The 16796-nt window shown below is 37.2% G+C and overlaps 1 protein-coding gene across 2 annotated transcripts in view; it reads left to right on the top strand.

Annotated features, from left to right (window-relative positions):
• The window catches only part of AFF1 (AF4/FMR2 family member 1), a 265568-nt gene extending 250270 nt beyond the window's left edge, over positions 1-15298 (top strand). Inside the window, exons 26-30 of one of the 2 annotated variants that reach the window (XR_006596964.1) lie at positions 2769-2857; positions 4433-4521; positions 8827-8950; positions 12922-13032; positions 15023-15298. Coding sequence is in view for 1 of the 2 variants with exons in the window: in XM_045056119.1 (XP_044912054.1) it covers positions 2769-2773 (5 nt within the window). In the remaining variant the exon portion in view is untranslated. Of the gene's footprint in view, positions 1-2768; positions 3456-4432; positions 4522-8826; positions 8951-12921; positions 13033-15022 lie in introns of those variants that run through there. The other variant, XM_045056119.1, reaches the window with a different exon arrangement.
• Positions 15299-16796: the final 1498 nt, after the last annotated feature.

Raw genomic sequence — 16796 nt, 5'->3', positions numbered from 1 at the left:
TTGGGAGCTTATTACTCTTGTTAGGTTTCCTGTCCAATAATTTTTAGAACTAAAAAGATTAACCATTATGTCCTCCAAAACAAACAGCTCTTATATCTGATAGATGAAAGGAGATGTGTGTGTGTGTGTGTTTGTGTGTGTTGTATGTGTTACATAAACATTCACACACACAAGAATATGAGGCTGGTTGAATTGGATATATTTATTGTGCCTTTGTTGACCAAACATAATTTTGAAGTAATGGTAATTTGGGGATAATGCTGTATTTATTTTGATATGGTTTTAAGACCTGTTAATGTGGGTCTTAAATGTTAATGTGTACCTTTGCTCTTCTGCTTCATGAAGTGTGATGCATATTTGTACACCTTAAGGTAGATGAATCCAATAAGGCTTGATTCCGTACCTCTTACCACAGATTCTACTTTTTTCTTAAGGATTTGTTTTCCCAGACACTACACAAATCTTTGAAAAACTTTGCCACTTCATCTACTACACTCTTTACAATCAATTACCAACATTTAAATTTTGCAAGAATATTTGGGCTTCTTTTAGAAACAAATGCAGAGATTCACTCCCTGGAAAGTGAGTTTTGCATAGTGGCCATGGAGGAGGAGTGTCAGGATTATGGCGGTACTTACTCCTTTGTTCCCTTTCTGTGGTGGGTTGCCTCTTTTGATTGTTTTTGGTTCTATTGAGAATTAATGGATGTAAGGTTTTTTCCTGTGCCTTTTTTATCTTCTGTCATTTTGTTTGCTGGAGGTGGACTGGCAGAATAACATGTCAGGGGATTTTCCTTCAAACGTTGCAAGTGGTATTTCTACCGTATAAACCTCCAGTATGCAATCCAGTTGTGTTGGTTTCTTGGTGACTAAGAACGATGACCACTGGCCATGTTCTTTAGTTTTTGTGATGAGTTGAGAAGCACCATCTACTTAAGGGAGCTGTGAATTTCCTGTCGTCCTAGGGAAATCACAGTATGTTCCACTGTGCGCCAGATATCAACAGGTACTGTGATGGGCAGAAAAGTGCCTATATTTCTCTACCCACAAGGGCAGGAAGAAGACCTACAGCTCCCCGTGAGCCTAGATGGTACTATATTGGCCTGGAAGGACAAGGGAATAAGACCACTGGCAGCAAGGTGGCCATGCTGCCCTGGTGAGACCGGGCAGTGGCTGACCTAAGGAAGATAACTTGCTTTGCTTAAAAGTAGATGTTGAAATGATGCTTAACACAGGCAGTATTAACTTCGCCTTTTGTTCAGGCCATCAACATGTATTGTTAAAATTACTGCACATCCCCCCTCAGATATCAAGTATACACTGTTCATGTTGGTGTGTGTGTGTGTTTATAGGCATGTGTCCCAAATCTTTTTGTTTTTTTTTTGTTTTTTCCTGAATGTGATCATGTTTTGGATGATACCTGAGCAGGGTTGCCTTTTTTTTTTATTTATTACCATTATATATTATATTATATTATATATTTGTTGCTTTCTTATAACTTTAGAGGAAGTCAAATCTTGGTATTAAAATTGTTTAAAAAAGAATAAAATTGTCCAGTTGATAAATGATCACTGGTCTAAAATATGAATTTTTCTTTAGTTATTGTGGAATAATGTGCCAGCTGTCTAGTCCATACAGTGATTTTGTATGTAGGATAGGGAAGCAGTGATGCTCTCAATGGGAAGATGTGCAACACAAGGGGACTCCATGTATTTTATCTACTTCAGCAATGGAACTGCAACTTGGGGCTTTTGTGAATAAAATTTAGCTGCCTTGTATAGTCCTTTGAAAGAGACATGTGATCTGTGAAAATTATAGTTTTCTTTTTTTAGAAGAAAAATTTGCAAAAGATCTTTCCAAAGATACTGTGCCACAGATCTTTTGTTTGTTCTCTGTAATGAGGATTAATTGCTGTTTAAAAAAACAAAAACAAAAACATGTAATTGACTTGTTAATCTTCAAATTGTTTCCTTTTCACAAGAGGATCGAGCTGTAAAAAAAAAAATTAATAAAAATTTAGAGAAATTGTTGGGGTTGAATTCATGCTTTCCTTTTGCTTGAATAAATGAATTCCTAAAATTGCCATATATAATTACCATTATATAGCCAAGGCGAGCCTCACATGGTGGAATAACATGCTATTGTTCACAATGTGTATTTATTGTTAAAATGGGAACAGAAGTGGGGGCAGAGGGTGCTCATCCTTCCCTTTGGTTTATTTTCAAGAACTTCAGTCACACACAAATTAGCCTGATACCACCACTGTGGCATCTTTTCTTTCTGACCTCAACTGCCCGGTGCAATGGTGACCATAATTTGCCTATTTTTAACTTGTTGCGTGGATAGATTTGTATAATGTTAGTATTGAAAGGAATCTAAAGGCATATGGTCTGTCCTCCCTTTGTTACTCTGAAGGAGCTAATGTTTTACACCAGTGGTTTTAGAAAATCAGCAAGAACCCAGATACTGAAATCTGACTTGGCGAATTTGAATTCTGGCCCCTGAGTTTGCTATGTGTCCTTGGGCAAGTTGTTTAACCTCTGTGGGTTTTTTTCATTTATAAACTTTGTTGATTTGGTATGTACCTAGTAAGATGGTGAGGATTGTACAAGAGGATATGGAGAGTGTTTAGCATAATGCCTGGCATGAACACTCTTAAATTGGTGGCTCCTTTAATTTATTCCTTCCCCTTGCTGCACCACACTGCCCACAGCTACCCTCCAGCCTCAGACCTCACTACCCACCTCTTTTTCATTTTTTGTTCCTTAGGTTAGGTTGACCTCTACTTATATTGGTCCTAATGAATAGATACCCACCCTCGGCAAGCTTGTGGTAAAGTTGACAAGCAGCAAGAACTGGTAAGCATGCAATGGCAAGTGTGGGAAAAGGGAGTGTTTCATTAAGAGAAGGGAAGGGATCTCTAGGGAAGAGCTCTCATTTGAACTAAGCCTGGAAAAATGGGTCATAAAATCCCTGGTTTTCATCTTTTTCACAAATGCTATCCGTGTCCTATCTTGTCCATTATAGATTATCAGTAGTGGTAGTCCGTTGCATGGTTGTACCAGTTTATTTAACCAACCTTGTTAGACATGGAGATTATTTCTAAGTACGGGATATTATAAAGAATGCTTCCACAACCATCCCTGAAGCAAACTGTTTGGACAGATTCAGCACTTAATATTGTACTATATTATCCTTAGTATACGTGTGCATGTATATATTTATGCTGAATAAGATTTCAGCCCTAAAAAGTTGAGCATGCATTTCCCAGGACATTTTCCAATGCCAGTAACATGTTACCAACTAAGAAAACTTTTTCACAAACATCTGAAGTTCAGTTCATGTTAAAATTTCAGCATTTGTCCCTGAAAGGCCTTAGGGCTTATTTTTCAAACCAGGATTCAGTCAAGTTTCATGAGTAACATTTATTATATTAAAAACATTTGTGTGTTTCCACCAAGTGTCCTTTAATTCATTCCTCTAACTTCTATATTTCCTGGAAACTGGATTCAGTCTTAGAGTCTTGATTATATTTGAAAAGACCCTACAGAGTATGTGGTGTACTTCACACGGTGTTACATCAGGAGACACCTAAAATCTCCAGTGATGCTAACTTTGAGTGAGTGGTTAAGATATGACCACCAGAACGCTGTTGTAAATACAGGCTTTTCCCTGTTTCAACATCTTCCAACATCCAGTTATTTTAGCATGCATTGATAATCCATTGCCTTTCCGATTCTAGATATCATGTTTAGAAAATGCAAAGGGAGGGGCGCCTGGGTGGCTCAGTCGGTTAAGCGTTCAACTTTGGCTCAGGTCATGATCTCGCGGTTCACGGGTTTGAGCCACACATCGGGCTCTGTGCTGATAGCTCGGAGCCTGGAGCCTGCTTCAGATTCTGTGTATCCTTCTCTCTCTAGCCCTTCCCAACTTGTGCTCTTTTTTTCTCTCAAAAAATAAACATTAAAAAAAAAATGCAAAGGGAAAAGTTACCTAATTTGATAGATGGGAAATGGTATCTTCTGATGTTTTCATTCAGATATTATTCCTATGGTACATGGTTTTTTTCCCCATCACGTACCAAGTGGCCATTTGCAATGCATGGGTTATGTGACCAGTACCCCAAATCCAGTTCAAGTGTCCAATTCAGTAGATGTGGGGAAGGTTTTCACCGAAATCATGTAATGAGTTCACCATTAGGAAGGGTTTTGTTAACAAAGAGAGAGGATGCTGAGCAGAAAAAGGAATAGATGACTTCCCTTCAAGCTATTAATCTTTTTCCTTTTGACTTATGTATTTACGATATTAACCTCTCCTTATGTTATAAAGGTTTCCTCTCCAAATTATCTTTTGCTTTTCAGTTTTTATTAGGGCCCTTTTAAGCAGAGCTTGTTTAGTTTTAAGTAGGCCAACTTCTGCCAATGTCTTTGCAGTTTCTGCTTCTGGTGTCTTGAGGTATGTGTGGGCTGCTTCCCAGACCCTGAGAGGCTTTGTATTATTTAAAACCAGCAACAACTCTGAGGTAAGTAGTAATTTCCCTCGGTGGCCTTGTTAGTATTTGTATTAGCAAGTATTTAGGCACTTGTGGAGCCTGAATTATTTATATAGATATTTGTTCACGATTTACCAGAGTTGTTGGAAATGTAAATTGTCACAATCCAGGCTACTTTTACTTAGGACATCTCGGTGTTTAGAACCCTCCCGTCCATTCCAAACAACTTTGAAGCCCAGCGGTGTTTACCGTAATATAATCAGAATTTTATCTGCTGTCATTTTGGCTGTGCTTAGATAAATGTACCCGTCTAGTCTGTTTTGTCTTAGAACAGGACTCTTTCGGTGTTTGCGGTTTCCCTGTAGACCACACTCTGCTGAAAGCGAGACTGTAGTGAGACATCAAGGCTCTGATAATAAAGACCTGTGCCCTTCTAACTGACTGCAGGGTGGACCTTGAATGCTTTCTAAACAGACAATTCTATTTTAGCTTCAAAAGACCATGTGCTTGCTCTGGATAAGTGCTGTAAATCACCCTTCTCTGTTGCTGCAGCCCAGTCCTAACATCTTATTTACCTTATTTCATGTGTAGGCGGCAGAAACAATTATGGGTTTGTATCTCTCTACTGCTAAGTATTCCTATAAATTATCATCTAAGCAACAATACACACAAACAGGCGCATGCACACACATTTTTCTATAGGTACATACATGATTAGATGTGAAAAATGAGTTGTACTCAACTGCATGGGCCTTAGAAAAATGTCTTCAGTTAACTATTCAATTCCCTGCTTTTCTATCTTTGTCTTACAGTCTCTGAAGAAACTCTTCCTGCTGGTAGGACTTAGCACGCAGGATTTAGTTGAGGACTTTACAAGCATCTTAAGGGAGTGATATGCTAGAGTGGCTTTGCAGAGCTTCCCAATCATGTAAATTATTTTGGATTTTTTTAAAAATCCTGTTTTCAACTGATCTACAGATAGGCCATTAAAAGGAATCAAATGAGGGGTTCCTGGGTGGCACAGTGGGTTAAGTGCCTGACTTAGTGGCACAGTGGGTTAAGTGCCTGACTTAGTGCCAGCTCACGTCATGATCTTGCAATTTGCGAGTTTGACCCCTGTGTTGGGCTCTGCACTGACAACTCAGAACCTGGAGCCTTGCTTCAGCTTCTGTGTCTCCCTTTCTCTCTGCCCCTACCTCCCTCTCCCTCCCTCTCTTTCTCTCTCTCACTCACTCAAAAATAAATAAACCTAAAAAAAAAAAAATCAAATGATGGGGCACCTGGGTGGCTCAGTCAGTTAGGAGTCCAACTTTGGCTCAGGTCATGATCTCATGGTTCATAGGTTTGAGCCCCATGTCAGGTTTTGTGCGGACAGCTCAGAGCCTGGAGTGTGCTTCAGATTCTCTCTCTCTCTCTCTCTGCCCCTCCCCTGTTCATGTTCTGTCTCTCTCCCTCAAAATAACATTAAAAAAAAAATTTTTTTAATCAAATGACATAAAAGCATGTAGAGCAAAAATTACAAGAGCAAGAGCAGCTAGGTGACTCAGTCGGTTAAGCATCCGACTCTTAATTTTGGCTCAGGTCATGATCTCACAGTTCGTGAGATGGAGCCCTTCATTGGTCTCCGTGGGCTGACTGCTGACAGCGTGGAACCTGTTTGTGATTCTCTTTGCCCCTCCCCTACTCGCACTTGCTCTTTTTCTCTCAAAATAAACATTTAACAATCAACAAAAAAGTCACAAGGGCAAACGTACTTCATCCATTTCCCTCCAGAGCTAATAGCCATTACTTTTGGTGCCTCTCATTCCAGAACTCATTGTGCACTTATACGTTGTTTTTAAACATAAATTTGGAGTATATTTTGATTCTTTTGATTTTATGTCAGTGTTTTTATGGTAATCCTATTTTGGATGCAATATATTGTGTAATAAGGATATATCTCCCTTTATGTAAACATTCTCACATTATGCATACAAGCCTCCCCTGGGCCTCTGCCCGTTATTCTGTTACAAACAGCTATACTGAGGAATCTTTCTTTTCTTTTCTTTTTCTTTTTTTTTAGGAATCTTGACAAACACATCATTGTGCATTCTTTTAAGTATTTTTACAGGATAAATTTTTGTAAGAGGGATGTCTCAGTCAAAAGAGAAGTCAAATTTAAAATTTTTGATGTTACCAAACCTACTTCTCCCAAAAAGCTCTTCTAGCAACTGTGGATGGGTATACATTCTTTCCTTTTTTTTTTTTTTCTTTCATTATGATATGTGTATTCTTTAATCCTTGCCTCCCCACTTACTCTCTGGTAACCATTAGTTTGTTCTCTGTAGTTAAGAGTCTGTTTCTTGGTTTATCTCTCTACCACCACCCACCACTGCCTGTTTTGGGCTTCTTTCTTAAATTCCACATATGAGTGACATATGGTATTTGTCTTTTCTGACTGACATTTCATTTAGCATTATATTCTAGCTCTCTCCGTGTTGCAAATGGCTAGATTTCATGCTTTTCTAGGGCTGAATAATATTCTGTTGTGTATACAACACATCTTTATACATTCATCTTTATACATTCATCAATAGGCACTTGGGCTGCTTCCATAGTTTGGCTATTTTTAAGTTTTGTTTGTGTGTGTGTGCGTGTGTGCACACATGTGTTTTGTTTTTTGGTTTTTGGGTTTTTTTTTTTGGAGAGAGCACATGTATGCACACATGAATGAGTGGGGATGGAGAGGGAGAGAGAATCTTAAGCAAACTCCACGCTCAGCACAGAGCCCTATGCTTGGCTCGATCCCATGACCCTGGAATCATGACCTGAGCCGAAATTAAGAGTCAGACATTCAACAGACTGAGCCACCCAGGTGCCCCTATAGTTTGGCTATTGTAAATAATGCTGCTATAAATGTAGGAGTGCATGTATCCTTTTGAATTAGTGTTTTTGTATTTTCAGGGTAAATGCCCAATAGTGTGATTACTGGATCATAGGGTAGTTCTATTTTTAATTTTCTTGAGGAACCTTCATACTGTTTTCCAGAATGGTTGCACCAGTTTGCATTTCCACCAAGAGTGCAGGAGGGTTCCTTTTTGTCCACATCCTTGCCAACACTTGTGGTTTTGATTTTAGCCATTCTGAGTGGTGTGAGGTGATATCTCATTGTGGTTTTGATTTGCATTTCCCTGATGATGAGTGACGTTGAGCTACTTTTCATGTGTCTGTTGGCCATCTGAATGTCCGTGGAGAAGTGTCTGATCATGTCTTCTGCCCATTTTTAAATTGGGTTGTTTTTGGGGTATTGAGTTGTATCAGTTCTTTAATGTTTTGGATACTAACCCTTTATCAGCCACGTCATTTGCAAATATCTCCCATTGAATAGGTTGTCTTTTAGTTTTGTTGTTTCCTTTGCAGAAACTTTTAATGTAGTCAATGGTTCGTTTTTATTTCTTTGACCTTAGACCTATCTAGAAAAATGTTGCTACAGCTGACATCAGAGAAAATATTGCCTATGCTCTCTTCAAGGATTTTTATGATTTCAGGTCTCATATATTTAGCTCTTTAATCCATTTTGTTTTTGTTTGGTGAAAGAAAGTGGTCCAGTTTCATTCTTCTGCATATTGCTGTTCAGTTTTCCCAACACCATTTGTTGAAGAGACCTTTTCCCATTGTATATTCATTCCTCCTTTATTGAAGATTAATTTACCATATAATTGTGGGTTCATTTCTGTGTTTTCTCTTCTATAACGTTGATCTTTGTGTGTGTGTTTATGCTAGTACCATACTGTTTTAATTACTACCGCTCTGTAATATAACTTGAAATCTGGAATTGTGATACCTCCAGTTTTTACTTTTTCAAGATTTCCTGGGCTATTCAGCATCTTGTTATTCCATACAAATTTTAGGGTTGTTTGTTCTACTTCTGTGAAAAAGTGCTGCTGGTGTTTTGATAGGGATTGCATTAAACCCATAGATTGCTTTGAATGGTATAGACGTTTGAACAACTTTTGTTCTTCCAACCCATGAGTATGGAATGTGTTTCCATTTCTTTGTGTCCTCTTCAGTTTCTTTCATGAGTTTTCAGAGTAGAGGTCTTTCACCTCCTTGGTTAAGTTTATTCCTAGGTATTTTATTCTTTTTGGTGCAGTTGTAAATGGGACTGGTTTCTTAATACTCCATTGCTTGCACCTCAGAAAACATCATCTGTGAGCTGCTTACAACTCCCATTTCTTTTTTTCCAACCCTGTAGGAGGCAATGATCAACCCCTAAGTAAGTGAAACTGCATACATCATTGATACACAGGATTTGAAGCTCCATTAATCTTTAAAACATATTCCTTGTCCAAGCAGATGACATTTATCCTGGATAAAATGGAAGCTATGAAATATGGGCACAGTTTTGAGGATCTACGGAATGAATTTCACCATAGGTTTCTCTATGGGCTACAGAGATCAAATCTAAAATCTGTTACAGGTCAGTCCCCAGCCTCACTTGATTATTGTCCTAATAACCTGATAATTTGCTTATTTTAGATGAAGATAAAAGAGCAAGGGAAGACTGATTTCTTATCCCCATGAAGTTTAATTCTATCCATTCAATAGTCTGAGTGATTCCTTTGTGTAAAGTGACATGCTTCAGAATGTGTGTAGCACAAAGTATAGGTCAAGGTGCCTGGCTTCCGGATGGCATGTCTCTTTTCCATCCAGGTGACAGGTTAACTTCAGATCTGATATTTTCCCGTTCAGATAGCCATTGTCCTTGCCTCTGGCCCGTCCTAATATAGATGCTATTGTAAAACTAACACCCTGTAGCTACAATGTTCAGACTGAGTTATTTCAAGCTTGACAGCATGGCATATGTCAGTGTATCTATTAGGCAAAGGACAGCACTCCTCTTGTGTCTATGTATTTGTCCTGAATTCACCAGAGCAAAATGGAGCCACTCAGTCTTTTTCCCTTTCATTTACTACCTCCATGATACATCCCCATCCCCAGAGCCCAACAGACCTAGAAAATGAAAACATGGAGAAGGGGAAAAGAACATATGTTAAGCCACTTGTCCTGTATAACTTCCATAGTTGTATTTTTAAAACCACCTTCCAAATTAGTCATTATTATCATGCAGATGATCAAATTTAAGCTAAAGATGAGTAATTTATGGTCAAGCAGCTAGCAAAAGGTGAAACCCACATTATGATACTGATTTGTCTGACTTCATTATGAAGAATTTTGCTTATGAGAATGAACTAGAGGAAACGTGGCTTTTGTTGTTGTTTTTTTTAAATAAGCTCTTTTAATGTCCTCTACAAACAGAATCGTAACACTCTTAACATTTAACCACTTTTGGATTATACTAGAGGCAATTAGTAAAATTGGATTGTGGGTAGGAATTAGGTTTTATAAAATGGAGCTCAAGGGTCACCTCGGTGCTTCTCTCTGCCCCTTCCCTGCTCTCATTCTTTTCTCAAAATAAATAAACTTTAAAAAAAATTTTAATGGAGCTTGAGAAGGAAGTCCTGAGAATATGTAGTCACTAGACAATGACTAGCACAGTGGGGGATTTCCCAAGTCAGATGTTGCCTTACATATGCCTTGTAGATTTTATCCATTTACCTTGAACCAGTCAGAACACGAGTACATCTCTAGTGCTTGCTGAAATATATAGGTTTTTTTTCCTTTTTATGAGGACATGTATTATTTAATAAAAAAAAGTATCACTAGATTTTACTTTTTTGTTATAAACCTTTAAGGAAACTAGCATAAAACAAAAGTTTTAAAGTCATGCAAAGTAACTTCAAAGGTTAAAATCCCAACAAATATGAAATAACAAACTGGCAACAGTGTGAATCCCCCCAGGGTCCTCCAAGTTGTACAGTAGTGGGACCAAGTAAAACTTTAGCTTAGAAACTGACAACTTTGAAGGCTGAATGCCTTGGCCCAGCAGGATGCGTCTCACTTTCATGATACAGTATCTATAAAATACAACCAGAAGCCAAAACAATAATCATCCTCTACCTTGTGCAAGTTACCTAAATGTCTGATACTATTACCTATCAAAACAGAAAGGGGTTGAAATACATACTATCCTAAAGTCTATGAAATAGTAATAGTAATCATGTATTTCTGTTAAATTTGATGGGCTAAAATTTAGAGATACACAGAACTCACTAAAAGGACTACTGTCCTACAAAATCATCATCTTGGGTGAGAGGGAGGAGTACACATCAGTGAGCACTGCTCAGAAAATATGTAGAACACGTTAAAGCTGTTTGCAGTACTCGATGGGTAAGCATACACACACCTTACTATATGGTAGTTTTGTCCATATAAATAACTCACCAGGCTTAGCTCTAAAACACGTATTTTCAAAAGGCAGAGGAAAAAATAGTATGTCCCTATTAAATACTTCCAGTGTCTCCTTACGTTTGTTTTGGGCATGATGGCAGCATCACTGGATTAATGAAAATCTCCACATATTCTTTGGAAAGCGCTATTCATTATATCAGCATTTTTGAAGTTCTAATACATGTTTAAAAATTGTATTCATCCCAGAATATTTTAATTCCCCTTTATATCCAGTGCTTAACCGAAAGTTGAATAAACTTTATCCTGAACTTATACGCTTATATCCACCTCGATTGGAAACACAAGTGGACTGGACTATGGAGAATTACTGTGTACAAAAATGTCACAGATGTGTTTCTTCCTCTTGTTTCCACTTGACTGGGACATTAATCAGCCATGGCAAGACCCCTCCATTATATTCTCTACAGTTCTGTGTTCAGGCATTTGAGTATGCATATGTATTTTTGTGCATATTTACACAAATGATCAATCTCCATAATCATTTAATGGATAGGTAAGGATAGTAAAATGCATTGTTAGCATGAAACATTTACCTAAAACACAGGAAGTTAGGGAAATTTCACATATGGACACTTAAAAAAAAAATCCTGTTGCAATAAAACAAAACTTGTAGGTTCTTACATTAAACCATTAAATGTTTGGTTCTACTTCCCTAATTTCCTGAAGCCACATCTTTCATTACTTACCAAATATACATTCCTGTAAGTTAAGTAAATCCCTGGCCAGGTTCCTTCCTTGGCTCAACTTTTTGCTATTTTTAATGTGCATAGTGCTCTCTCCTTTCAGCAGAGCCTAGAAGCCTAGGGTCAGCTGAGACCCATTCTCCTAAAACTTTACAACTCCCTACAGGCATATTTACAAAGTGTTACCTGAAAATACCAAGGAGCCACCAGACATTCCATTTGTGTGCAATTCATTAAAAAGAATTTACATTCATTCCACTAGTAAGAATTATTTACTTCTCTGGCTCTGGCTTGAAAGGATGTGGTAGGTTTGAGTCAACAAAACCGTCTCTGGCCTCTTCCTCCCCTTATTCATAGGCATTAGCCACCCTGCAGGTGTAAACCTGTACACCAAGAGATCTGTGTGCATAAAGAGGAGGAGATCTGAAGCAGAAAAGCTTAGGGTTTTGACTATAATGTGCCTCTGGGGATTAAGTAAAAACCACAGACAACCAGCCAGCTCCTGAGGATTATGAATAGTGGTAATGAGGAAAACATTTTGAACCTGGGCCTCAAATTGCACTCGGTGTGCTAAGCAATGCAGGCGCAACATGAAATGAATGAATTTTAACAAGTTTTAGCTTTAGGCTTCTCATTAGGGCCCTTTTCCCACGTGTAATGTGCAGAATGCACCACTAGAGAGCAACCCTTTCCCTTAGGAAAAAAATATATGAATTTAACCACATGAAGAAGCTACACCTTCACACCCAGTAGAATGGCTATAATCAAAGAGGACAACACACAGTGTTAAGGATGAAAAGAACCCAGAAAACTCATACTGTGCTGATGGGAATATAATATAGTACAGCCGCTGTGAAGAAGTTTGGTAGTTTCTTAAAAACTGTTACCATACAACCCAGCAATTCCACTTGTATGAACCTATTAAGATAAATGAAAACATGCTTACATTAAGACATGTTCATGAACACTCACGGCAGTGTTAAAAAACAAATGGAGACCAGCCTTGAAAATTCTCTGAACAGACAAAACCAGTTTAGTCATATAAACAAAACTTGATTTAGCTTACTTTGCAAGACTAACTTGACCTGGGTCATTTCTTGCTTATGCCTCTGAAAATAAGCAAAACTTGAACAGTTCCCAAAGTTGGTATGAAGTAACACACTGACCAATTCCCTATCATTTAAGAAAACAATATATTCTAACACTGAATAAACAGTTACTGTTTTCTCATTGTAAAAGCAGCTGCTTGATAACAAATATTCCCCTGAGTCTCATTCCACATATTGGTTTGAGTGTTTCTGGTGTGTGCATAATAAACTTTTACTAATTAACTGCTTTGGTGATTGATTGGTTTTACTTCTGTTATTTCTGAACTTCTGACATCTCCTGGCAAAAGAAGTGGAATCCAAAGACCCTGAATGTCTCCAAGGCCAGTGAACACATAGGTGCCTAGTACCCACAAAGCCCAGTGAACTCACTGCTTTCTAGCTAACCCTGGAATTTGAGGGTAAGTCTCTTTGAGATCTGAGGTCTGCTCTTTGTGAGTGCTCCAACTTTATTGTGCACACCTGCATTTTGCTTGTTGAAGCTTCTTGGTTAGTCACTCTGTGCTGTTCAAAGAGTGGGGGTGGGGTGGAACGTGATTCCCTGTGTTTTGAAACAGTTGTTGGAAAACAGGGCCTCTCACAGTTAAGACATTAAAGGTAAAGATGGGTTCCGTCTGGCCTATGGATGAGGCTCTTGTGCCTTTTTGGAAAATGGCTGATCTTTTGAAATTGTAGTGGCCACTTTGGGGAATTTTTAACTTAGACAGGTCCACCTTAAGCACGTTTAGAAGATTCCAAACCTCTCAGAAACCATGGAATGTATTCTTTAAATGGCATGTAGAAGCTTCTAAAAGACGAAAATGACTCCATAAAGAGCTCTGAAAAAAATCCTTACAGCATGCAAATAGTGTCTTTGGCCATCTAAGTAGGTACTGTTAATTTAGTCCACCTGCCAGAAACACAGTTTGTATCCAACAATTCTTTTGACTTTTGTACCTGAGACGTGGCTACAGTTTTCAAAACAAAAGCTTTAAGAACTTTTTGGATGTCTGTATGTTTATGTAGGTCTATGTATGTTACAGATAGGTGATATTTTTCTCTTTCCAGATGGTATTACCAAAATTGTAAAGAGCTCTATTTAAAGAAAAGTGTTTTATCAAGATACTCTCAGAAGTATAGAAACTAACCCAGATTTTTTCAAGTTTATGATCTAAGACAATCCTTGATAAATACAAGCTAGTTTAAGTATGCTGGTTTAATAAAAGCAGGTATGTCTTCAACATTTGCCAAAAAATATGATAGTTGTTTATGTCTAATCCAAGCACAACTGTTTAAAGTAATAATTTAAAGTTTATACTAACTCTAACTGAATAATGGGTATTCATTGAATATCTAAATCATTTCCAAACTTACATTTAGCATTTAATGTTAATCTACTTTTGGCTTTTTAATTTTCTACAGAGATAAAAGATATTTGGGTCCATTAATAAACATGATTTGTGCCACACTGAAAAATCTACTTTAGAAACTGTGAAATATATTTATAAATTTGCCAACCCACACTTTTTTTTCTTAGTTTTCAACTAGGAATTAAAGATCCTAACAGTTAAGAATTCTAATATACATATATATATATATACATATATATATATGTATATATATATATAATTAAAACTACTAGTAATAAAAGGGCTAAAAAGACCAACTGCATATGAAAAGAAGGTAAAGAAAACAATGTTTTTTGAATAAGGAAACATACGAAGGACTTTTGGGGTTTTTTTTCTTTTTAGTAAAAAAATAAAAAGTAATTTTGTCCTAAAATAAAATGATTGTTCCAGAATAAGGAAAAAGGACAAAACCTAATTGGATATAGAAAGTTACAGAAGGTTTGTGAAAAGGGAATCTTGAGAAAGGAATTTTATGTGATCAAGCTTAGAATGGACTTGTTTTAAAAAAGACTTTTAATATCAGGGCGCCTGGGTGGCTCAGTCAGTTAAGTGTCCAAGTCAGCTCAAGTCATGATCTCATGGTTTGAGCCCCACATCAGGCTCTGTGCTGACAGCTCAGAGCCTGGAGCCTACTTCAGATTCTGTGTTTCCCCCTCTCTCTCTCTGCCCTTCCCTCACTCATTCTCTCTGTCTCCCTCTCTCTCCCCTTCACAAGTAAACATTAAAATTTTTTTTTAACATTTAATATCAAAAGTATACAGATGCAAAATTAAAATTTGGTTTCCTCTGTTGAAACCGTTTTTTTCTTAGATTATTGGTCTGCTCTTAAAAAATTATAAACAAAGTTGTTTTGTTTTTACCTTTATGTAATTTGCCTAGAAAACAGATTCTATGTCTTATGAAAATAATTTGTGGTTCAAGTCTTTATCAATCAAGTCTTTGGTGACTAATAACAGAGTCTTATTAAAAAAGCTAAGGGTTTTTCTTTGTTTTGTTTTTACAGCTATGACTCTTTCTGTATTTGCCTCTGAAATCTTTTGTCACTTTGGTTGAATGGGTAAGTATTGTCTCACGGTGACTGATGATCCTATCTGATCAAATGTTTTAAATCTTCTGACATATTTGACAAACTTCCCTCAATCAAATTCTGAATGAAAAAAAATATTTAGGCTTATTTTGGAAACATCAAATAAAATGTAATTGTTTAACCTTCTTAGATCATATTTCTGAGATATACATATAGTTCATTAAAATAATTCAGAAATTGTAAGATTTTTAAGAATTTCAAATATGTTAGGGCACCTTGGGGTTCAGTCAGTTAAGCATCAGACTTCAGCTCAGGTCACGATCTCACAGTTCGTGAGTTCAAGCCCCACGTTGGGCTCTGTGGTGACAGCTCAGAGCCTGGATCCTGGTTTGGATTCTGTGTCTCCTCTCTCTGCCTGCTCATGCTGTGTCTCTCTCTCTCAATAATAAATAAACGTTAAAAAAAAAAAATTTTTTTTTTAATTTCAAGTATGTCCTAGTATAGTGTTATTAGTCATAATTTCAACTATTATCTTAAAATATATTTCACAAAAATAACCAAATTTTACATGTCAGTTGCATCATTTGGGGGTTGTATATAGAACTCTCACTAGATCCTTTTTAAGTGGCTAATTTTAAGGCTTTTGACATTTACAGACAGTTGTTTTACTCTGATGGTTTTGCAGAAGTGTTCCTGCAAAAATGCTTCATTTTGAAAGAAATTCATGTAAAAGACCTTGACAAGTCCTCCAAAATGCAGGCTTCTGACAATGTCCTAACAGTGAACTAAGAATTTCTAAAGCTCTAATGGAAAATTGATTCATAAAGCTGCTTACCCAAGGAGAAACAAAACAATTACAACTACATGAACTTATGAAAATGATTAGAATTTTTATGACTTCATTTAGAATACTGCTGGTTATTTAATGTTTTCCAGATTTAAAGGACCCCTTTTGCTCCTCTCTTAAGCTATCTATACCTTACAGCAATTTGGTAGAGGGTACATTTGCAACAAAGGTTGAAGCATTTATCCCTTTCTCCCCACCTGATCTCTGAATTTGGAAACTCTTATACCATTAGATATACTGCCATGAAAAATAAGAATATTTAATTAGTTCAATAAGAATCTGTTCTCTTTGTAACAGGACACAGCTGGATTAGTCATAGGCTTTTGAAAGTCTAGTCTGAGATTCTTTATGAAAAGTCCTGACAAAGCAGATTTAAAAGAGCCTATATGGTCAATCACTATTCTTGTTGTACTTGTGTAATTAGGCCAACCTCATTGAAATTAGATTTAATTTCCAAACAAATTAGCCTGTGGTTATCTCTGGTCATAATGGGGGTGATGAGAGAAATTACATTTCAATACTACACCTTTGTGGACACTGAATTGTAGTGCTATTGTCTTTGAGGTTTTCTTTTCTACCCATAAACTAGACTGGATCCTGAATTCTTCTAGTTTGCTCCAATATTTCAATAGAACTCTCCAAACACCTCCAGTTTCCTCCCACTCTTTTGACTAAGAATCACCTGAAACTAAAACTGCCCTTTTTCCAAAGCCATGCAAGTTAAAGCTGGACAACTAGACATGAACTTCAGAGAAATCACATTAGCTCATCTGTGGACATTCATGCTGCAAACCAGGAAAATCTGTCAGACTGCCACTGTTTGCCCTCACTTCCAGATGCTCTGAACCTAACACTAGGAATCTTCTCAACTGACCGCTCTCCAAACTCAAAAACTAAGTTTAT

The sequence above is a fragment of the Felis catus genome, chromosome B1 (assembly GCF_018350175.1).
Source record: "Felis catus isolate Fca126 chromosome B1, F.catus_Fca126_mat1.0, whole genome shotgun sequence".
Lineage (NCBI taxonomy): Eukaryota > Metazoa > Chordata > Mammalia > Carnivora > Felidae > Felis > Felis catus.
The sequence above is the reverse complement of the archived record's forward strand: the minus strand, read 5'-3'. Positions and strand labels throughout refer to the sequence as shown.